The sequence below is a fragment of the Saccostrea echinata genome, unplaced genomic scaffold (assembly GCF_033153115.1).
Source record: "Saccostrea echinata isolate AGI-Se365-2 ecotype Australia unplaced genomic scaffold, CSIRO_AGI_Sech_v1 ptg000030l, whole genome shotgun sequence".
NCBI classification, from domain to species: Eukaryota; Metazoa; Mollusca; class Bivalvia; order Ostreida; family Ostreidae; genus Saccostrea; species Saccostrea echinata.
This window is the reverse complement of record NW_026889779.1, coordinates 23,030,001-23,052,791: the sequence shown is the minus strand read 5'-3', so window position 1 is coordinate 23,052,791 and position 22,791 is coordinate 23,030,001. Positions and strand designations below refer to the sequence as shown.

Below are 22,791 nucleotides of genomic sequence, written 5' to 3'. Positions count from 1 at the left end.
GTTTGGTGTGAATTTGATTCCATGTCTAAAAAGGTTTTTATCTTCAACTTTGAAAAATGTTGAAACTGACGTATATACACATGTACATTGTGCAACATACATCTACTATGCATACAGTATTTACAATAATAACTAATTTCATAAAAATAGTAATATAGTTCCTTTTTTTATTGAAATACAGTCTCTTACTGTTTATCAAAACAAACATTGGTCAAGATGTGTATTTTTGGGGCTTTTTGATTACATAACATACTACCGTCTAATGATTTAAGTGGAAAAAATATTACTTTTACCAAAAATATGCCGAGTTACTGTTAGGACCTATACCTCAAACTTGTATTTTTGACGTATATTCGTTTGACAAAAACTGCGCACCATACACAGATTGACCAATACATTGAATACATTACACAATGTTTAATGGGAGTTGCACCAAAGTGACCAGTATGGTGATCTTGTAAAGTCTTTCGTCAGAAAAAAACCCAAAAATATTAGTGAAATATTTCACCGAGTTTATAAATGCCAACTTACCCAAGCTACAAATTTAACATAACATTCGGTGTAAAATGTTTAATGTCCACCCTTGAAACTCACATGAACTGGCGTTACAGCGTGAAGTCCGACAAAGTACGGAACACGGATATGAACATGGATAGGGTACTTTAAGCCCGTACACGCGCTGAAATTAATTGTAGTGTGTGTATCGGGTAAATATTAGACACATGAGACTACTTCTGCAGGAAACAGTGCACTGCTTTATATCAAGTAAAGTTGCATGCAATTTTTCATCAGTAACCAAGAGGAGTATGCAGGTTATTTCTGTACTCGCAAACGAAAGAAAGTCTTTGTGTAAGACCTTTACCCTTATTAAAATGTGTGCTTTTAATCAGCTAATATTATCACCAAAAAATTCTTAATAAGTTGCAATACACAAGCAAATGACCAAATGTTTTATTAAGAGTGTACTTGGACTTTTCTGAATGTAGTACAATGAAATATCAGTATACAACTGTTTTAATATTTATGTACAATTTTGGAGGAAAAATAGAAGAAATGTACGCAATATTAGTTGCAGCGTGAGTACAACAGAATTAAATGCATTAAAAATTGGATGAAATTAATTACATCCTAGTCGGAGATATTTCAGTGATGAATATAAAGGGTTTATTTCATATCCCAAATCATCACTCTCTACCATCGGCTCATACATTCACCTCTGTCGTTGGCTCGCGTATATTACAGTGATAAGCACAAGAAATATAGTTCGTTTCTTTTAATTCATTATAATTAAATGTCTGGGGTAATGATAGTCCTTAAAGATAGATATTTAATAAATAGATTTAAAAATATATATTTAATTTAAATAATCCTTGAAATGTCATGTTTTTTATAGTTATGTCAAAAATCTTGACGTGAGCCCATATTGCAGAGGTGTATGAGAGAAGAACGAACGACAATTCTGCATAGGAGATTGCCAAATCATTTCAAATCCTCGACTGATTAACTTGAACAAGTTATTGTCATTTTTTAAGTTTCATTATAATTTACGTCATTTTTTTATCTTCACTTCCATTATTAGATAAGACTGATAGTGATAGTACATTTAGCAGCCATTTAAAGAATATTCCCATATGAAAAATGTTACTATGTAAAAATGCAACTACGGAACATTGAATTTTGTAAATATGGAAAATTGTTGCACAATCAAATTAGAAAGAACTATGAATTACAAGACTGTTTGAAATTTCCAATTAATAAATCAGTATGTTCTATAATTAAATAATGGTAATGGTAACATAAAAGGTAATCTAACAACAAAGCTTTATGATAAATGTGATGACTTTTAACTTTTCAATCGTCAACTTCCCTTACTTATGCAGCAATATACCCTTATCACCAGCATACGGGGTTTATGTCTCTCAGTTGATTCGATACGCCAGAGCATGTTCTACGTATGAACAATTTCTAAAACGAGGTAAGTTATTGACAAACAAGTCGATGAAACAAAAATATCAGCAGTCTCGTTTAAAGCATTTCGTAGGTTCTATGGTCGATTCAATGACCTTGTCAGCAAATATAATCTATCATTTAGTCAAATGCTGACTGACTTTTTTCATACTAATTTTTAGGCCATTATTTACACATTATTTCCCGATCATTACAAGGAGCACACGGCGGGTGTGACCGGTCGGCAGGGGAGGGTCACTCCTCCATGGTACCTGATCCCCCTTCTGATGTCTTAGAGGTCCGTGTTTGCTCTGCTCCTATTTTGTAATGTTTAATGAACTTTTGAGCTCGAATACTGTTCGTTATCTCCACATATTTCATAAGAAAAACCATGAATTACAAGACTACCAGTACTTGATATTTCCAATGGAGAATCAGTACGTTCTAAATTAACAAAGCTGAGAATTTCTGCACACGTACATGTACCCTTCAGAAATTGAAAACTTGTAGGTACTCAAACCTATGTCTTGTTTTTGTCACCCGTGTAAAACTGTTGATTAATGGAATACATTTCAACTATATATGATTGTTCTACATATAGTGATAAAATGAAAATGCACTGTAATCACTTAATTTTTTGTGGATTGCTGGGAGAAAAAAAAAAAAAAAAAAAAAAAAAAAATATATATATATATATATATATATATATATATATATATATATATATATATATATATATATATATATATATATATATATATATATATATATATATATGGATTTGATTTTGTGATTGAAAAAAAACTTCATACTGTTGTAAAGAATTTTAATATTTGACAAGGACATGAATTCTTGAAACTCTACATACTGAAAATGAGTCATTTGGAAATTTACTCATCCCATCAACAACTTTTCTAATTTAATTAATAATTCAATTTCAATAAATACTTTTTCCTTACCTATCTACTCAAAGTTTTTATCTTGAGTTAGGCAAGCAAACATTTTATTTAGAGATGGCCTTATGCATCACAATATACTTATATATATATATTAAGTATTTCAAAAAAAAGAAAACTGGTCCATAGTTCAAGTAGTGAATCATATCAATGTATCAATTTACCCAAAAGGACTCGAAATGAAGGGGGCAACCGGCTTTTAAATGACCATTTTGATACTTAATTGAAAGTAAAACACTAGATTTGGCAAAAATGGTGGATGGGAGGTGAGGGTGGGTGGGAGTTCCCTCCCCCTATACTATTTAGCTGGAGTAAGTCATAAAACAAAACTTATCATTTTATTAGATTTCATAGGGTAAGATATGCTAAATTATACAGTAAAACATAATAATATGTTTATCTTTTCAGCTTAAATAAAACAAAGCATATCTAACAATGTTTGACATGTACATGTATATACGTATATAAGAGGCATTATGTTATTTCTGAAAGAAAAGTTGCAACTGTGACAGTATAAAACTATGTTTTTGCCAACTCTTATATACAGGTAAATTACTTTTTATTACATATCATAATATCTTTATTTTGAGTCCTTTGGGTAAACTTGCACACCCAATCATATCAGATTTTCAATTCTTTTAAAAACACATGTCAACTGTCACTCAAAATTACCTCAAAGGGCTGAAAAATATAATTTTCACAAATCATACTGGATAACTTTAAAACTTACGCATTTGTCTCTTAAAGGCTATTTAGCTTATAAACATTTAGCTTTATGTATTTATCCACAGACAATTCGGGAATTAAAAGTTTTACATCATTACAAAAAAAATGGACATGCAAAATTGTTCATAATAATTTTATTTACCAATCATATCATTGATACAACAAAACTTCTTAAGTTTAACATACACATCCATAGTATTTTAACATCAACCTGATATTCACAATGTTGCCAAGTCTAATGCACACTTAATGAGTGCCTATACACACTTAATGTCACACAGTCAGTTGGGTCCCCCCTATTATTCTAATTCAACTACACCACCAACAGCCTCTATGGTCGATTTAAGTTTTTCAGCCTCTTCCTTCATGATATCAGCCTTCACGACTTGTGGCACTGCTTCCACAAACTTCTTAGCTTGAACAAGATTAATGTCAGGAATGATGTTTTTAAGTTCCTTTATCAGAGTGATTTTCTTAGAATCGTCGAACTTGACGAGTTTTACTGTGAATGCATTCTTTTCTCTCTTTGGCGCTACCTCCTCTTCCTCTTCCTTGGGAGCTGCCACTGCAGGTCCAGCCATAGCCATCACAGGACCATCTTTAATCTTTAGTCTCGTTTTTAAAAGTTCATTCAAATCACAAACTTCAAGTAAAGTTAATTGACTTATCTCATCCACGATTCTCTCGATTTTGGGTGAGTACTCTTTCTCCGTTCCTTGAATTTGCGGTTCCTGTAACTGTTCTGCCGCAGAACTGTACTCCTTTCTGGAACACCATTGCATTGAACATAATCTCTGTGTCTGTCTTTCTCTATTCTGTTTGTTGAATTGACGGGCAACATTGTAGCAAATCCGTAATGACCTGTGAGACCTCATAGTTTTGTAAGCCAGCATGGTGACCATTTGACCCGTCTACATTAATTGACTTTCAAACCCGACAAATAAATTTGAAAGGTATTTGTTTAAAGGGCCAACTTAGAATATTCTTTCACGAACACTGATATTAGTATTTACATTTACATTTCATTTATAACACGTTTACGTTACGTAAATTATATTTCCCCCATCAATTGAACAAATCGAAGAAGTAGAAATTTAATTTCAATCGGGTTCGCTAAACAAAGTTCAGTTATTTCCCTTTTCAACGAGAAATCGTACACAAAAACACGTGTGACATGGGAGGAGAGAGGAAAAAGAAGGTTTGTGTTGTTATTAATTGATTTTTTTACTCTAAAGAGATCATTTATTCGGCAAAACATAGAGTTAAAAAACCACAGGTACAGTATCGACGCCAAAATATTGTATCAATTGACAATATTAAAAACTATCAATCCAGAAATAACTCACTTTGACATATCCATGGCATTTGAGATATCAGAGTTGAAGATAACAGAGATCACCTGTACATGGTTATTAAAACTACATATAACAATTTACAAATGTTATTTTTTTCAGTACAGCATATTATGTATATATTTATAATATGCAGCATGGCTTTCAGCAATTTTAAACAATTAAACATCAGATACTCTTTTTCTTTTTTTTTTTTTTTGGTTCTATGCATGTATGAGGATATATATTGACATTGAGTCTGATGACATATAAGAAAGACAACAGAAATTAAAATGAGTATGTATGTTTATTGTTTTGGTCAAGTCTGGTTTTGTATGTTGCAGTATGAACGAGGAGAAGCTACAGCGTTTATGTCCAGAAATCAAGCTGTCAACAAACTTCAGCTGACACTGGCAGATTTCAGGTAACACTGTTTGAACACTATCAGGGAATAGGTTAAATTCCAGTCATGTATCATATGTTTTTTAATACATAGATATATCTTGTAGCTTCATTAGTGAAAAAAAAATTAAATGTAAATTATGGGATGCAAACTTCTTATTCTTTTGAAGACGCTTATGCATTCTGAAAGGAATATATCCTCATGAACCCAAACACAAAAAGCGAGTAAACAAAGGAAGCACCGTTCCAAAGACGTACTACCTAGTCAAAGACATCAACTTCCTGGCTCATGAACCAATCATTAACAAGTTCAGGGAGTTCAAGGTCAGCAATCTGCTGAAAATGATAAATATAAAAAGCTGTTTAGTTCTACCTGAGTTAAAATTATTATGATGACGTTATGTATTTTAATGTAGCACTTTGTAAGGCGTCTTAAGAAGGCCATCAATAAAAGAAACAAAGATGCAGAGCAAAGAATCCGCAGCAACAAGCCCAAGTATAAAGTTGACCACATTGTGAAGGAAAGGTAAGGCAACATCTTTTAAATCAACATTGAACCATTGAAGGAAAACATGATACGCAAGAGGAAGACATCTATCAATCTGTTTTTGGTTTGATGAATGGAGTTACCACAGTCATTAATAATTTATTGATTTGTGAAGTTCTTTCAAATTGCCACTCCTTTTACAATTTTGAGTGGATATCCGTAAAAGTTGAAACACCTTTAGAAACATCATTCATAATTCATTAAATGTAAAACTCAAACAAGAAATTTTATGATTCCAAGTTCAACTTTCTCTCACGATCATGTTTAAACAAGTAGAGCTGTTTTTCTCGGACACTTTTGGTGATGATTATATGATTATCTGTTTTGAAAATGAACATGGCCCATTATTTGAAAGAAGAAATCAGTCCCATATCCAATATCTGCTTTGGGAAAATTTTGTTTGAATTTGGCCATTGGCAAGTGGTTCTAAGAAAGAGAAACACATTAAAGTGTAGACAGATGATGGACAGTTTACTCAGATAAGGAGTATATGTATTCTACTTTTGCAGATATCCTTCATTTCAAGATGCACTGGGAGACCTTGATGATTGTCTGTCCATGTGTTTTCTGTTTGGCACAATGCCACAGAGTGCACGGATACACATGGAGTACATCAACCATGCCCGGAAACTCACAGGTAAATTATCAACTAATATGAAAGTTCTTAAAGTAAATATAACTATACAGCTTTCAAAGTAAATCTTATTTCTAGAAGACTTACCAGGTTAACTTGTGTGAAGGACTTATGGGTTGTAAATCATATTCTGTCAAATTTATTTATGAAATCGAACTGAAATGTAATATACGATTAATCTATGTAAATTGTTTATTAATGTTAATTTTTCATATTCCAGTGGAGTTTATGCATTATATTATAGCATCACGATCACTAAGAAAGGTAAGTATATCCAGATGAAATCATGAATCAGCTTGACATAAAATAGCAGATACTTTACAGAAATTTCATCACATGTATCCATTATTGTATTAAATATATAATGTAAAATTAATATTTTTCTTTTCTTAAAAGGTTTTCATTTCCATAAAAGGAATATACTATCAGGCAGAAGTGATGGGACAGCCTTTGACTTGGGTGGTACCTCACAGTTTAGGATTTCAGGTATAGTGATGTTATTAGACAATGAATCGGGTGGTTTTCAGTTTCTATGATTTCAGGTAAGATAAGGTCACGAGACAGCCTTGACTTGTTTGGTGCCTCACAGTGTAGGATCTCAGGCATAGTAATTGTGATGTTATAAGATAGACAGTTGATTTGGGTAAACATTGTTTTGGTCATCTTCGCTAGCCAAGGGTTTCTGATATGCTACTCTCCATGAGGAGAGTAGCGGATCAGAAACCCTTGGCTAGCGAAGATGTGTTTCGGTAATTATCTGATAAAGTATTTGGTAATGTTATATAAATATTTTCGGTATTGATCAAATACCATATTGATTTTCGACAATGCAAGATTGCGATTTCAGATAGATGAGCTGATGAGGCAGACATTGGGTTTTTGGTACCACATTCGTACAGTCTAGGGTTTCTCATGTTCTGTATAATTAGGATGTTGATATTTAGACTATGTATATAACCATGTGAAAAATTTATCTTATCGAGTTTGTAATTTTTTTTAGCATCCAGAAGATGTGGACTACAAAGTGATGCAGACTTTTGTAGAACTTTACACAACATTACTGGGATTTATAAACTACAAGCTCTACCACAGCCTGAACTTACACTACCCACCAAAGGTACACTTTTACCACAGTGCCACACACTACCCATTAAAGGTACACTTTTATCAAGTGCCACACACTACCCACCAAGGGTACACTTTTACCACAGTGCCACATACTACCCACCAAGGGTACACTTTTAACACAGTGCCACACACTACCCACCAAGGGTACACTTTTAACACAGTGCCTCACACTACCCACCAAAGGTACACTTTTAACACAGTGCCACACTCTACCCACCAAAGGTACACTTTTACCACAGTGCCACACACTACCCACCAAGGGTACACTTTTACCACAGTGCCAAAAACACTACCCACCAAAGGTACACTTTTACCATAGTGCCACACACTACCCACCAAAGGTACACTTTTACCACAGTGCCAAAAACACTACCCACCAAAGGTACACTTTTACCACAGTGCCACACACTACCCACCAAAGGTACACTTTTACCACAGTGCCAAAAACACTACCCACCAAAGGTACACTTTTACCACAGTGCCACAATCTCATCTGACAGGAAAGGTGTACAAGCACAGTATGAATGGAATATCAACGCTCTCCAAAGTGTACTCTTGGTTCATTGTAAAAAAAAAAATGCATTTGCACTAGTCATCAAAAAATACACTCTCTTCAGGCATGCAGCTGTGCCATCTCAACATGCAATTTAGCTTACTAAATTTAAATCTTACATTATTTAAAGTAATTTGTTTATATTTGAAATGAGGATAATATATGTCAGAATAAGGCTGTGCCTAATCATTATTCGTAGTGTGGATCACCCACTAGTATACCCTGGTTACTCCTGGTATTACCCTGGTACTTAAATTAATGTGTAATAGCTATCCCACAGACACAAAAGTATACTTTGCAGTGTAATGGATGAGATTTCATTGTTTGATAATTAATTAAGTCAGTTTTGTTGCTGATTAGCTGATTATTCTGTTTTCCAATAGTTGATAACATATTAATTTAATTGTGACATGAATTACTATATTTTAATATCAGCTAGAGTTGGAGACAGACGCCCCTGCTGATGAGAGTGAGGAAAAAATGACAGAAAAGGAACGATTTCAAGAGGTGAGTCAGTGATGTAGACTAAAGTATACAATGCAATTCTTTGCATTGCCTTCAATCAGTAGTTTCATTTTACCATTTCATGTGTTAAATATGCCCTTCTGTCTATAGATTTTATGTGTAATGGTCTGATATTTAGTTTTCAAGCACACTTTTTTGTTTTTGATTCAAACAACTTCACAAGTACATGTACTAGAATGTAGTTTTTCGACATTTTTATATGAATAGAAATGACTTAGCTCATTAATCTTTCCCTTTTCCTGAAAATATCTATTATCCAGTACTGTTTGGCCATTCTCTTTTTTTCCAGAGATTATCAGCCTTTTCTCAGTCTCTGAAGTCTATAGACGAGGGTGGGGGAGAGGATGAGGTTCAATTAGACGAGTTTCCTGCCACTGAGGTAAGTCTCTCCTTATCTAAGCACAATACTTTTAAAAGATTCACCACTTGCCTCAATTTACTCAGTATACATGTATTCATATATTATAATATTTCAACCATTAGGTGAATTTTTAGCCTTGTAACTCAGAACACTTTTTTTACAACATATATTTATTACAAAGGTACATTGCTTAAATATATTTTGTCTTAAAACATGGATGTACAGAACTCAAGTTGAATGACTCTTGATATCAATTTTTATATTACACTCCTTGGTAGTACTGTGGAATCATCATTGTTCATGGGGGACCAAGAAACAATTATTTTGTCAAAATATATATTAATGGAATCTTTTCTATATACGAGTGTACCCAAGAAATTACATCCCCAGGAACCAATAAAAGTTTAATTGGCGATGAACATTTACCCGCACGAATTAAAATGATTTCGCAGTAATATATGACCTAAATGTATTTATTTAGACTGATGACCCAGATCGAGTTGAGAAAGCTAAAGTGGAAGCTGAGAGAGTGAAAAAATTACAAAATTTATTCAAAGGAAAGAAATTCTTCCTAAATAGAGAGGTACCCAGGGAAACATTAGTATTCATTATCAGGTAAATCAGGAGAAAACTACAGGTAGTAAAATATTGTGAGTGGAAGGTTTAAAGGTTTTAAAAGGGAGAAACATTAACATGTACAATGAAAAATATAAACATGAGTCAAACCATGTACCAACAAGTTGATATTTGAGAATATGCATCATTCACAAAAGAAAATAAAGGAGTATTGTATCTAAGGTGTGTTTTGTGTATTTGTGACTGTTTTTGAGATGTGTAACTATGTACTCTATGTACTCTGTTATAGGAGCTTTGGAGGAGAAGTATCCTGGCATAAGTCTGTTGCTGTAGGAGCGACATTCCCAGAGTCTGACGAAACCATTACACACCAGATCGTGGACAGACCTCAGACAAAGAACCAATATCTCTCCCGGTAAGGAGTCATTGCATTATAACACCCGGACTGTAATTACATTTATTTATAGCAAAATAAAGTAGATTGTTCTGAGGTCAAGTGAGACAGGGAATAATTTTCTAGAAAAATAATATGTCTATGAATTACTGTATGTGTACATAAATTGATATATTCAAAATTTAGCACAGTCACTATAGGTATTGAGTGGTTGGCGTAATCTTGAATTAGTGATACACATTTGGGCCATGTATTGTTTTCAAGAACTACATAATACCACAGTAGGTGTTTGACTATCACTATGTGCCTTAATTTGTAACTTGATATTCTGTAGGTACTATGTACAACCACAGTACTAAGGTGTTTGACAGTGTGCCTTTATTTGTGCCCTGATTTTCTGTAGGTACTATGTACAACCACAGTGGGTGTTTGACAGTGTGAATGCTAATAGTCTGGTCCCAGTTGAGCACTACTTTCCAGGGGCAACCCTCCCTCCCCACTTGTCCCCATTTGTTGAGGAGGAGGAGGGGGATTACATACCCCCAGAGAGGCAGGCCATGATCAACAGACAGCTGGGTGTTCAGGAAGACTCCGGTAAGATATCAGTCAATGATTTGATAATCTAAACTAAGCTTGATCTAAAGATCAGAAATTGTCTGAATTTAAGCACATTTATTGAATAAAATCACTAAGGACTGGGAAACAGGCAAATCCTAAATAATAAATCTCCTTCAGGCTTTTATAATTGATTAAGACAAAGAATTGTACATGATAAAAAAAGTATATATTATGTACTAGTAACCGATGATGAAGATTCACAACGAAGAGTCAATTTATTTTAAAAGCAGTGGAGAATGACTCAGACGGAGAGTGTGAGGTAATTATGATTATGCATGGGATATTTATGACAAAAGTTTGTTGTATGGGTAAGTTAGTAGATACCAAGCATAAACAGATGGGCTTATACTTCCCCCAGTGTTTATGGGTAAAGGGTGTGCAATGGCCTAGAAATATATTTTAAAATGAGGGATAAAAGAGAATAATACGGAATAAATTCCATTTCTCTTTGCCCAGTATCATTTATAGTATTTTTACTTTCCCCTTGGAATGTCTCTACTTCTTTACAGACAAGCAAATTCTTTGTTTAGAGTTCACTATCCCTCTCGTTCATTAATCTTCAGTCATAATTTAATCTGCAGAATGTTCTAAGCTAAATGATGGGCTGACTTTTAGTAGACACTCACATGACTGAAAAAGTCAAGTATCCCGGGAAGAAATATGATATCCCACTCCTTCTGAACACTCTTATGTTTTCTTATCTGAGTCACCGTTCTTGGCCGAGAATCAGTTGCAGTGTCTGGCATTAGTAGATTCAACATTCCTATTGAGAAGTAAATATCCAATGTACTGGACAAAAGAACTCTTAGAATTGTCAGAATGGTAAAAAACTTGCAGTAAGTATTTCAGAGCCTTTTTTATGCCCTGTAATCAGAAATGTATCAGGGCAAATAGTTTTCAGTTTGTCTTGACCTTGGCCATAACTTTTGAATTGTTGGTGTTAGGGCTTCACATGTATCCATCGTGACAACACCTATCTTTTGGTACCAAAATTTTTGATCTCTTGACCTAAACTTTAGAGTTTGGCCTACTTTTAAAAAATTTTAACCTTGGTCATAACTTGTGAACGGTTAGTGCTAGGGATTTCATATTTCACATGAGTATAATTTTTCTTGGTTGAATAACTCTTCATATCTCCCTCACAATACAACAAGTGTTTAAATTTTCCAAACAGAATCTGAAGTCATCTTTTTAGTATTTTTTTTAAAATCTTAAATATAATGTTTATTTCACACTGCTACAGTTCAAACCTGGGACTAACAACATGTAATGTATGGACCTCTTGTAGGAGTTGAAGAGGATGAGGAGGCAAGTGAAGATGAAGAAAATGATGATGAAGAGGACCAGGAAGATGAGGAGGACGAAGAGGTCCAGGAAGATGAGGAGGACGAAGAGGACCAGGAAGATGAGGAGGAAGTTGAAGAAGAGATGGAAGAAAGTGAAGAGGAAGAAGTGCAAGGTACACACATACAAATCAAAGTACTGATATAGCACTGAAAGACAGGGTCAAATTAATAATGTACTTGATCTTATGTACTACATAACTGTTGTAGTTCTTTATAGGGTTTTGGTACTAATTCAAAAAAGAATTTGCTTTTCAAAAGTTTTCTTGAAACTAGGACTGATTGTTTTTTGGTTTTTTTTAAAATTAATATTATAAAATATTTTAGAAATGATACCAGATTTGGATCTGATTGATATATGGAGGGAAAATAACCCTGATATATCTAGATTTACATGGCATGGCCCGAAGAGCAAGCAGGCTAGATTAGATTACTTCTTAATCTCCGCTGATCTCCAACCTTGTACGATGAAATCCGACATCGGGTATGCGTACAAGTCTGATCACTCTTTTATTGAAATTTGCTTCAAGTTCACAAACCAAATTCGAGGAAGAGGCAGCTGGAAATTTAATAATAGTTTACTATATGTTCAGACCTATGTCCAAATTGTTAAAGAATGCATTTCAGAAACTATTTCTCAATATGATACAAATAATAGCTGTACAATTAGTGATCAATTACTTTGGGAAACTTTAAAATTAATGATAAGAGGCAAAACCATATCATATACCTCATTTAAGAAACGCAGTAGAGATAAAACAGAGGTAGGGCTTGAGAAAAAATTACAAAGTCTGTATGAAAAGCCCCTTTCAGAGGAAATTAAATTAGAAACCGTTAAAACAGAAAATGAGTTAAAGCAAATAAGAGAAGACAAAGTGAAAGGTATTGTTATCAGGGCAAAGGCAAAATGGAATGTAGAAGGGGAGAAAAGTACCAAATATTTCTGTAACCTGGAGAAACGAAATTATACAGAAAAAATCATCCCCAAAATTATAATTGATGACTTTGAAATCACACAACTTTCAGAAATTTTAAAGGCTCAGGAAATTTTTTATAAAGAGTTGTATACTGCTGGTGATCACATAATAACAAAAGAACATGATGAAATTTTTTTTGACAATAAAAATGAGTATATTGAAAAGCTTACAGAAGATGAAAAAAATGAACTAAAAGGACTAATCACAAAAGAGGAACTTCTTTTTGCATTACAAAATGCAAAAAACGGAAAATCACCGGGACTTGATGGTTTTACATATGAATTCTATAAATTCTTCTGGAAAGATATATATAAGTATTTACTTAACTCTATAAACTATGCATATGCTATAGATTCCCTGTCGGTTTCACAAAGACAGGGAGTGATAACCTGCCTTCCTAAAAGTGGCAAATCAAAACTGTATTTAAAGAATTGGCGACCGATATCTCTTCTTAATGTGGATTATAAGTTAACTTCTGCATGCATTGCAAACAGGGTTAAAAAATACATTTCAAAACTTGTAAGTCAAACACAGGTGGGTTTCATTAAAAACAGGTATATCGGAGAATGCACTCATCTTATTTATGATCTGATTCAAAAAACAGAAGAAGAAAATATTCCTGGCATACTTTTATTATTAGATTTTGAAAAAGCTTTTGATACCGTCAATTGGAACTTTATTTTTAAAACTTTAGAATTCTTCAACTTTAGGAGATCAATAATTAAATGGTTCAAACTACTCTATCACGATATATCTAGCTGTGTGCTTAACAATGGTCATTTTTCGTCTTTTTTTACAATAGGAAGAGGTGTAAGACAGGGGGACCCTCTTTCGCCTTATCTATTTATTCTAGTGGTAGAGCTCCTCAGCGCCTCCTTAAAAAACAATCCAGATATTAAGGGAATTAATATTAATGATTCAGAATATCTAGTCAGCCAATATGCAGACGATACCTCTCTAGCGCTCGCAGACGATGAAAAATCCCTTAATTTAGCATTAAAATGTATAAACTCCTTTGCTGCTTGCTCTGGACTAAAACCTAATTTTGAAAAAACACAGGCTTTATGGATTGGTGCAAAAAGGGGCTGTGGTCAAGAGATTAACACAAAAGAAAACATAATGTGGAACGATGATGGTAAATTTAAACTCTTAGGTATAACTTTTGAACTAAACAAACCTGATATTACTTATAATAATTATGAGGAAAAGTTGCAAGCGGTCAAAAAGCTTATTCATGATTGGTCTTTTAGAAACCTCACACTTATTGGAAAAGTTACAGTGCTCAAAACATTGGTTTTACCAATTCTTGTTCAACTTTTTACAGTTCTCCCGGACCCACCTGCAGATTTTTTAAAGAAACTTCAAAATATGTTTTTTGAATTCATATGGGAAGGCAAACCAGACAAGATCAAACGTACAGTTCTATATAATTCAACAGAAAACGGAGGGCTTAAGGTTCCTTATCTAGCATCCTTCTGTCAAGCTTTGAAAATATCATGGGTCAAGAAAGTACTTGACTCTTCTATCAATTCCCCATGGAAACTCTTGCTCTTGGACACGACACAAAAATTCGGAAATGAAAAAATGTGGTATTTCAGATACGAAGGTTTAGAAACCATTTCAAACAAATTTTATCCATTCTGGAAAAGTGTATTAATAGCTTGGGGAAAGGTTGGTCAAAACTCTACCACAGCCCCTTGTGAAATTTTAAGTCAACCACTATGGCTTAATAGTGATATCAAAGTAGGGAAAAAATATGTATTTAAACGAAAATGGATAGCCAATGGTATTTTTTTCATTAATGACTTAATCATGGAAAATGGCAATTTCATGAATTTCATCCAATTTAAAAATGCATACAATTTAAACATAAATTTCGTTGAATATAACGGACTATTATCAGCAATCCCTAAATATTGGAAGCAAACGATTAAACATCACCAAAAATTGAATGAAATTAAAAGTGAAAATATTTTGAAACTTCAAAAAAATATGAAAGTTACAAAACACTTTTATAAAAAGTTTGTTGAAAAGATAACAGAGTCCCCCTCAATGGCTTTAAAGAAATGGGAGGAAAAACTTTCAATACATATTAATGAAAATAAATGGAAAGACTCTTTTTCTTTACCCTATTTAATAACAAAGGACACAAAGCTTCGATGCTTTCAGTTTAAGCTTTTACATCAAATAATTTTTACAAATAGCAAACTTATGAAATGCAAATTAGCCGAAACAGAACTTTGTTCTTTTTGCCATGATACTATAGAAACAATTATTCATCTATTGTGCTTGTGTCCATATTCCGTTACTTTATGGTCTAATTTAAGAGATAAACTTCGAAATACATGTGGTTTAATTATTAAATTTACTGCTGAAGAAATCATATTTGGATATAAAAGTTCTAGTGAAACTGAATTCAGAACTTTAAACATAATCATTCTGGTTGCAAAGCAATATATAATGAATTGTAAATGGAAAAATATAACACCATCTTTTTATGCTTATTTGGAAGTACTTAGATATTATAGAACTATAGAGCTTTTTTCCTCCTTTTCTCTCTCTCATAAGAAAGCAGACATGATAAAGCAAAGTTGGGATTTTTTGAAAACATTTCTCAGTCAGTGAAGGTTTAAATGTTACGAAAAAAAAAAATGTTCAAATGGATCTCTTTTATCTGTCATATAGAATATTTGTTTTTATGCCATTCTATTGTAGTTCTGTAATGTTTGTATAAAAATGCATGTTATGACGGAAATAAAAATATGAATGACAAAAAAATATAAAATACTGCAATTAAAAAAACATAGTAAATACAAACAGGCAAACAGGCATATCATATACACAGAGAGAGAGATAATGTCAGTTGCCCCTTTGCTTTACCAGTAACCAATCATGGTTAATTTCTTTCATGCAGAAAAGAAACAAGGAAAGAATAAAAGAAAACTTGATGAGACCCCAGGAGCTGATAATGCTAAGGTGAGATATGAATTAACTGAAGGATCAGTCAGTCAAGATTCAAGAAATTATACCTCAGTTGTTTTTAGGACATCATTACTGATAGTGTGGTCGTTGACCAAAAAATAACTTAAGCAAAACTTTTATGTCATAAAAAATGCTGTTTTGCAGCAACTGTAATATTAACATTTCCTTTGTTAATACTACCTGATAGCTTTGCTGTTTGACATGCTATGTAAAACAAGTATAAGCATGCAAAAACTACTAGTATATGTGTGAAAATGCTGCAAACTTTTCCTAATAGTATGATATATTAGGAGTAAGAACATCAAGGTAAAAAAAAGTTTCTATATTTGTCATACAAGAATTTTTTCAGAAGAAAAAAACACAACTTAGCTCCTGTACAATCTTGTTAATTGACAAGGGAATGTTTTACTTGTCAGAAGCTGAATATGTCAGTAGAGGCAGGTGCCCCAGAGAACATCAATGTGGAACAGAAACTGCAGCGGCAAACAATGGAGGAGAGAAGACTAGCCGAAATGATGATCCCTAAGAAAAAGAAACGTCTGTATGACAAAATCATGTACGCCAAAAAGAAGAAAAATCAGGAGGTGAGAATCTCCCACAATCAGTCAGTCCAATTACTTCTCCTCAGTTACGCAAGATTTCCAAAAATAGATTGCCTCTCTTCTATAGGTAAAGAGATTTAAACTTTATATATTTCTAATTCCAGACAAGAAAACTGAAGGAAAAACGTGAGGCAATTGAAGAACAGAGGAAGGCTGGCAGTAAGAAAAAGAAGAAAGTGTAATTGCTTCAGAACAATGTAGGGAGGGGTATATTATGAATAATAAATGTCACACACAAATAATTTGTCTTTATTTATGAATAGAAATATGAGGAAATTGCACAAAGTTTCAATTCGTAAAAATGAGTAAGTTAAGCATATGCTATAAAAACTGCATCTTAGATACTACCGTAAATCTGGAAATTTTTGCGTTGATTTATTTTTGCGAATCTGGTTCAAAACGCTGTTGATTAACTTTTACGTTTCAAAATTTTGCGAATTGACATTGGTGCTAAAATTAAAAAGCGCTTAAAATTTTCATAGCAGTTTATAAGTTACGCATGTAGTACATACAATAAATTACGCATGTACATGCAATATTGAACGATCCCAACATTTAATAATCGGATTATAAATTACGCATGTACTTACAATAAATTACATATGTACGTACAATAATAAACAATGCCAATGTTCAATAATCACATAAACAAATTAGAATTTAAGAGATAAAACATCTAAACTATTTAAAATTTTCATAACAATTTTAGAGATAAAACATCTAAACTATTTAAAATTTTCATAACATTTTAATAAATCACGCATGTACAAAAAATATATAAAACCGTGTCAGCTTTAACTAACCTTCAGATAAAAACATTTGTTCTTAGATAAAACAACTGGCCTCTCTGAGAGAAATAATTTAAAAGAGATATACTGCCTATCAAACCATCGGACGATGTTGAATGTAGTAAAGGCAGTCTTACGCACGGATTGTACGGGTAATTAGCTTATAGTATAAACAGATTTCTTAAAATGACCACTGCTTACGAAACTTGTTCATCTTGAAAAGTAGCAAAAAAAAATTGTTTTCATTTTTTGTTGTTTATTTATTTTTAAGAAATATATTTTTGCGAATGCAATGCACGCGCAAATTTGCTAAAAATTTATCTACAGCAAAAATTTTCAGATTTACGGTATTTGTACTCACAGTAGATTGTATATCCATGTATCAATTCATTATTATTGTAGCAGCCCATTGAAACATCATCTTGCCCAGATATTGTAAAAACAATACTACAGGGAAGGTGATAATTTCAAAACATGCATATATATACACAAAATCTCAATTGCTAATTTCAGTATATCATACAAAATGTATTTGTACCCTCTACTGTTCAAAACTTTTGCAATTCTAAAGTTCTACATGTTACGATCAAAATCCTGCGTTTGCATTTTTTTTCTGAGCATTTTTCAGTAAAAATTGGACAGGTCAGGTGCAATAAAATTGCAGCTTTTGGTAGATTAATGAAAATATTAGAAAATGACATTTTACTTCAGTATTTGCATAATGAACAGGAAGGATTGCATTTCACTTTGTGTAATTCTGGTCTTTGTTCAGGTTGTAGACTGGTGAAATACCCGAGTCTGCGATTTTTTGTCCATACACTGTTTTGAACAGCTCATCCTGTGCTACGGTTTCTGATCTTCGTTTAGGGTGTATACAGGTGTGATACCAAAGTCCGCCATTTTTTGTTCGTACATTGCTGTAAACAGCTCATCCTGTGCTATGTGCTCTGATATTCGTGTAGGGTGTACACTGGTGTGATTCCAGATTCTGCCATTTTTTGTTCGTACACTGCAGTGAACATTTCATTCTGTGCTACCGTGAACCAATTTCTCCAATCTCCCACGTGTCCTACAACACAAAATGAACGTTAGTTTGGTCGCCATATATTGCCAAAAGGTCGTTATGACAGCATGTCACATGACCACGTCAAGGTCAGGTCATCCTTACATTCAATAGTTCATGATTTATTATTTGATCTATTTCTGTCTGTACCAAATAGGGCAATGTCATTGACGAAAAAAAAAAAACAGGAACGCTTTCCCATAAATGGCCTGGATTGTTTTACATACTAGAAGATTCTAGGATAAACTGATGAAGTGTATATATAAGCATATACTGAAAATTGTAGGTTTTTTTAAGTTGTTTAAGATCCACAGTAATCTTATAAATCTAAAAATAAATATAAAACCAAAGCAGATCCGTAGCAATAGCAACGGTTTTAAAAGTGGAAGGGGGGCAACTTCCCAAAAAAAATCTTACAAGCAAAACAAACAAAACCTAAACAGTCCAAAAAGTGGGGAACCGACTTCCCAAAATAATCTGACAAGAAAAAAAAAAAGAAAGAAAGAAAAAAGTCCTTAACACTTTCCAAATCCTGGAATTTTCCGGTACTCAACCCGACAGCAACAAAAATGGGGGGGGGGGGGGGCTAACCAGTACATAAATGAAAATTTATTATATAGCAAAATACTAAACTCGGAAAAAAAGTGCCCCCCCCCCCCGCGTTCTACGGGCGCACAAAGTTTTACTAGACCAATTTGAGAATAAGAGAAGTTTAACAAGTTTAATACTAATACTGGAGTAAAGATTAAACGTGTTGAAAAATTTTCATGTAGTCCGCAAAGCTGCAAAAGATCAAGAGTAAAAATTGTCCCGAATTCGAAAAGTGGAGACAAGGTTACGTTTTCCTGTAGCACGGGGTCAAGAATGTAAAACTAAATTCTACTATATTTTATAAAATCTCCTTTAGAACTTCAAAGTCTTGTATCCGTGAACTCTCATGGACTTCAATAGACGATTTTATTTCGGATCTAAAGATCGATGATTTAATTTTTTTTTAATTTTCAAGCCAAGTAGTACTAATTTACCCATTTCACCTTCACTGACTGATTCCATCACTGTAACATTTCCCTTCTTTACCTTTTTGGTACATTCCCGGCTCTCTGTCTCTATAGTGTCTTCCATTTCTTACCTTTTCGGTATACATTCCTGGCTCTCCGTCTGTATATTCTGTAGTGTCCCCCATTTCTTAGCTTTTTGGTACATTCCTGACTCTCCGTCTGTTTATTCTATAGTGTCCTCCATTCCGTACTTTTCCGGTACATTCCTGGCTCTCCGTTTGTATATTCTTTAGTAACCCCCATTTCTTACCTTTTTGGTACATTCCTGGCTCTCCGTCTGTATATTCTGTAGTGTACTTCGTTTCTTACCTTTTCGGTACATTCCTGGCTCTCCGTCTACAGTCCCCCATTTCTAACCTTTTAGGTACATTCCTGGCTCTCCGTCTACAGTCCCCCATTTCTTACCTTTTTGGTACATTCCTGACTCTTCGTGTGTATTTTCTGTAGTGTCCTCCATTTCTTACCTTTTTGGTACATTCCTGGCTCTCCGTCTGTATATTCTGTAGTGTCCTCCATTTCTTACCTTTTCGGTACATTCCTAACTATCCGTCTGTATATTCTGTAGTGTCCCCCATTTCTTACCTTTTCGGTACATTCCTGGCTCTCCGTCTGTATATTCTGTAGTGTACTTCATTTCTTACCTTTTCGGTACATTCCTGCATGGCTCTCCGTCTACAGTCCCCCATTTCTTACCTTTTTGGTACATTTCTGACTCTTCGTGTGTATTTTCTGTAGTGTCCTCCATTTCTTACCTTTTCGGTACGTTCCTGGCTCTCCGTCTGTATATTCTGTAGTGTCCTCCATTTCTTACCTTTTCGGTACATTCCTGACTCTCCGTCTGTATATTTTGTAGTGTCTTCCATTTCTTACCTTTTGGGTACCTTCCAGACTCTCCGTCTCTATATTCAGTAGTGCCCCACCCCATTTCTTACCTTTTCGGTACATTCCTGGCTCTCCGTCTTTCCATTCCGTAATGTCTTCTAAAGGATCCTTTTCTTTTTTCATCACCCTGAAAGAACACTGAGCAGAAATGTCATGTGACAGGTCGCTACTGCAACTGACTCCTAGAAATTCTGCCAAGCTCTTGATCTCATGTTCAGGGCACTGAAAAGGCCAATCACAAAACATTGTAGAAGACCAGAGTTTAACACTTACAAGTTTATAGAATGTATCTCCAAGTATTCCATCTATATTCCGAGAGAAAGAAACAATTCGCTTTATTCATATGCATGAATACAGTTTACAGTTCACCTGAACCATTAGTCGAGGTAATTTTCCAGTTATTCTTGCATACAATACAACGTCTCAAAATAATTATCTGCCAGATATTTTCACTTGTCACAATTATCAGTTAGGTCTTTTAATCTCCCCTCCTTACCCATAAAAAATACCATATTAGCAAAATCCAAGTCCCAGACTGAGTATTTTTGCTGTCAAGATCGTTATGTATCATTGACTTAAACTTTAGACAAATGAATTCCAAATTTACATGATAATACAAAATTTTGGGATAAGCAGTTTCTGCCAATGGAATATTTTAGCAAGGCAATTTTATTACATATGAAAAAAGACAAATATGAGAGGGTTGTTTCGATTGTTTTCACAAGCGGGTCTTTTGTAAAAAAAATTTCAGCGACAGTGTTGTGAACTTTAAAGTATCGAACACTTCTGCTATGAGGTTTATAGTGCTAGAGTTAAGATGTTTTACCTTATGCAGACTTTCATATGTGAGGGTGTGGAAGGGAAGGTCTGCAAACGCCTTCATTGATTTTTCCCAGTGAAGGACGTAGTCGAACCAGGATCCGTAATCGACTGAAAGCAAAATAAGGTCAGCGTGCACTCTCAATCATTATCAATAATATACTAAACGGCACATGTTATGAAAAAAAGAAAGGGACATTGAACCCATTCCATTTATAGGCAAATTGGGCAGAGAATGTACATTTTCTCAAAACCAATTGCCATTCTCAAACAGGCGAAGAGATGTAAAATATGTCTAACCAGATATCAAACGTATAATTCCTGAAAGGTCAACAGACGAGTAGGATAAAAGAACATATCATCAACAGCAAGGCAATACCTACTGTCAATATATTAAAAGAAGAAAAATTTGATATATTTGATGAATTTGATCTATAATTTTTGTAATTGGATTTGATTTTTGTGCTATCCCAAACCTTTGGTGAGGGGATAGAAAAAGATCTAATTGAAAACAAATCATATCCGATTCCAATACTTTTATCTCTACCGAATTTTAATGATCTCCTCCCATTGATTGCGTTCTTCCACAATAATACAAAGTTCATATTGGATATGAAAAATTAAATGTCGGACCGATATCCGCATGCAAGATAAAGGGATGATCATCTGATAAACCTGATACCCATATAGTCAAGGAATATATTATTAAGCAGCAAAAATATATAATAGATAGCATGGACAGAATCATAAACTATACCCACCGTCACCTACAGCGAAAAAAGAAAACACAGTATGAAAAACAATATTCACAGCAGGCATGTGGTATTAGAGTTGAAAGTGGGTGGGTTGATCCCTATTTTTACCAAGAAAGAATATTGTCTCTGAAAGACCAGCTTGCCTCCCCACTTTTTGTTACAGTGTGTTCAAAACCTCCAACGTTAATACACAAATAATACTACCTGAAATTTTTCTTGTTGGGAAAATTGGAACCTACTCCCCCCCCCCCCCCCCCACCCCATGCTCAGATCTAGAGAAAAGGGGTCGGGGGGGGGGGGGGTCATTGCAGTCATTAAAAGTATATACTGAAGCAAATAACTTTGGAACACACCCCAAACAGTAATTCGTGGAACCCACAATCACCACCAAGAAATAGTTTTTTCCCGTTCGGAAATTTTTTGACTGGGGGTGGAACCCCCCCCCCCGGAAAATTCCTGGATCCGCCCCCCCCCCAACACCGTGGCACACACATTCACACTATTACCACCATCACTGGCCTTTATGAAATTTATTTCATTTTGGTATCAGGTCTATTATTTTTTTCTGGCAGTCCCCCACTTTGAAAAACGAGGCTATACGTGCTTGCAAAGTCAATCTTAAGTTAAAGGAGACCAGAAAGAATTTAAAACAAGAGGCCCATGGGCCACATCGCTCACCTGAGTAACTTTGGCCATGCTGTTCATTACCAGACTTCCCGCCTTGTAATACCTATTGTGGCCCCACCCTCCCCCCAGGGGCCATGATTTGAACAATTTAGAATCTACACTACCCCAGGATGCTTCCACATAAGTTTCAGTTTTTC

The 22,791-nt window shown here is 34.1% G+C and overlaps 3 protein-coding genes across 4 annotated transcripts in view; 1 reads left to right on the top strand and 2 right to left on the bottom strand.

Annotated features, from left to right (window-relative positions):
- Positions 1 to 3,746: 3,746 nt before the first annotated feature.
- On the bottom strand, positions 3,747 to 4,531 carry LOC133196563 (large ribosomal subunit protein bL12m-like). Its single transcript, XM_061332432.1, has one exon. It carries the CDS (start codon positions 4,529 to 4,531, stop codon positions 3,929 to 3,931), a length of 603 nt encoding a protein of 200 aa, XP_061188416.1. The 3' UTR covers positions 3,747 to 3,928.
- Positions 4,532 to 4,747: 216 nt separating this feature from the next.
- Positions 4,748 to 16,844, top strand: LOC133197553 (pescadillo-like). 2 transcript variants are annotated; one of them, XM_061333644.1, is made up of 18 exons: positions 4,756 to 4,827; positions 5,305 to 5,384; positions 5,533 to 5,686; positions 5,779 to 5,888; positions 6,419 to 6,546; positions 6,764 to 6,807; positions 6,940 to 7,029; positions 7,544 to 7,660; positions 8,660 to 8,731; positions 9,039 to 9,128; positions 9,592 to 9,725; positions 9,976 to 10,101; positions 10,484 to 10,674; positions 11,987 to 12,066; positions 12,109 to 12,157; positions 15,933 to 15,994; positions 16,417 to 16,584; positions 16,707 to 16,844. In XM_061333644.1, exons 1-18 carry the CDS (start codon positions 4,804 to 4,806, stop codon positions 16,782 to 16,784), a joined length of 1,797 nt encoding a protein of 598 aa, XP_061189628.1. In that variant the 5' UTR covers positions 4,756 to 4,803; the 3' UTR covers positions 16,785 to 16,844. The 2 variants fall into 2 exon arrangements, with proteins under 2 accessions (XP_061189627.1, XP_061189628.1); XM_061333643.1 differs by having other exon boundaries at positions 4,748 to 4,827; positions 11,987 to 12,157.
- A 928-nt stretch (positions 16,845 to 17,772) lies between these two features.
- The window catches only part of LOC133196562 (sulfotransferase 1B1-like), an 8,936-nt gene continuing 3,917 nt past the window's right edge, over positions 17,773 to 22,791 (bottom strand). Inside the window, exons 3-5 of the mRNA XM_061332430.1 lie at positions 21,220 to 21,323; positions 20,444 to 20,615; positions 17,773 to 18,459 (exon numbers count right to left, since the gene is read on the bottom strand). Coding sequence (XP_061188414.1) covers positions 18,329 to 18,459; positions 20,444 to 20,615; positions 21,220 to 21,323 — 407 coding nt within the window. The 3' untranslated portion in view covers positions 17,773 to 18,328. The remainder of the gene's footprint in view (positions 18,460 to 20,443; positions 20,616 to 21,219; positions 21,324 to 22,791) is intronic.

Excerpts from the sequence above, each read along its gene's own strand:
- LOC133196563 (XM_061332432.1), bottom strand. The coding sequence starts at position 4,531 with ATGGTCACCATGCTGGCTTACAAAACTATGAGGTCTCACAGGTCATTA.
- LOC133197553 (XM_061333643.1), top strand. The coding sequence starts at position 4,804 with ATGGGAGGAGAGAGGAAAAAGAAG. Across the intron at positions 7,030-7,543 it reads CTCACAGTTTAGGATTTCAG|CATCCAGAAGATGTGGACTA; the intron begins GTATAGTGATGT and ends AATTTTTTTTAG. Across the intron at positions 8,732-9,038 it reads AAAAGGAACGATTTCAAGAG|AGATTATCAGCCTTTTCTCA; the intron begins GTGAGTCAGTGA and ends CTTTTTTTCCAG.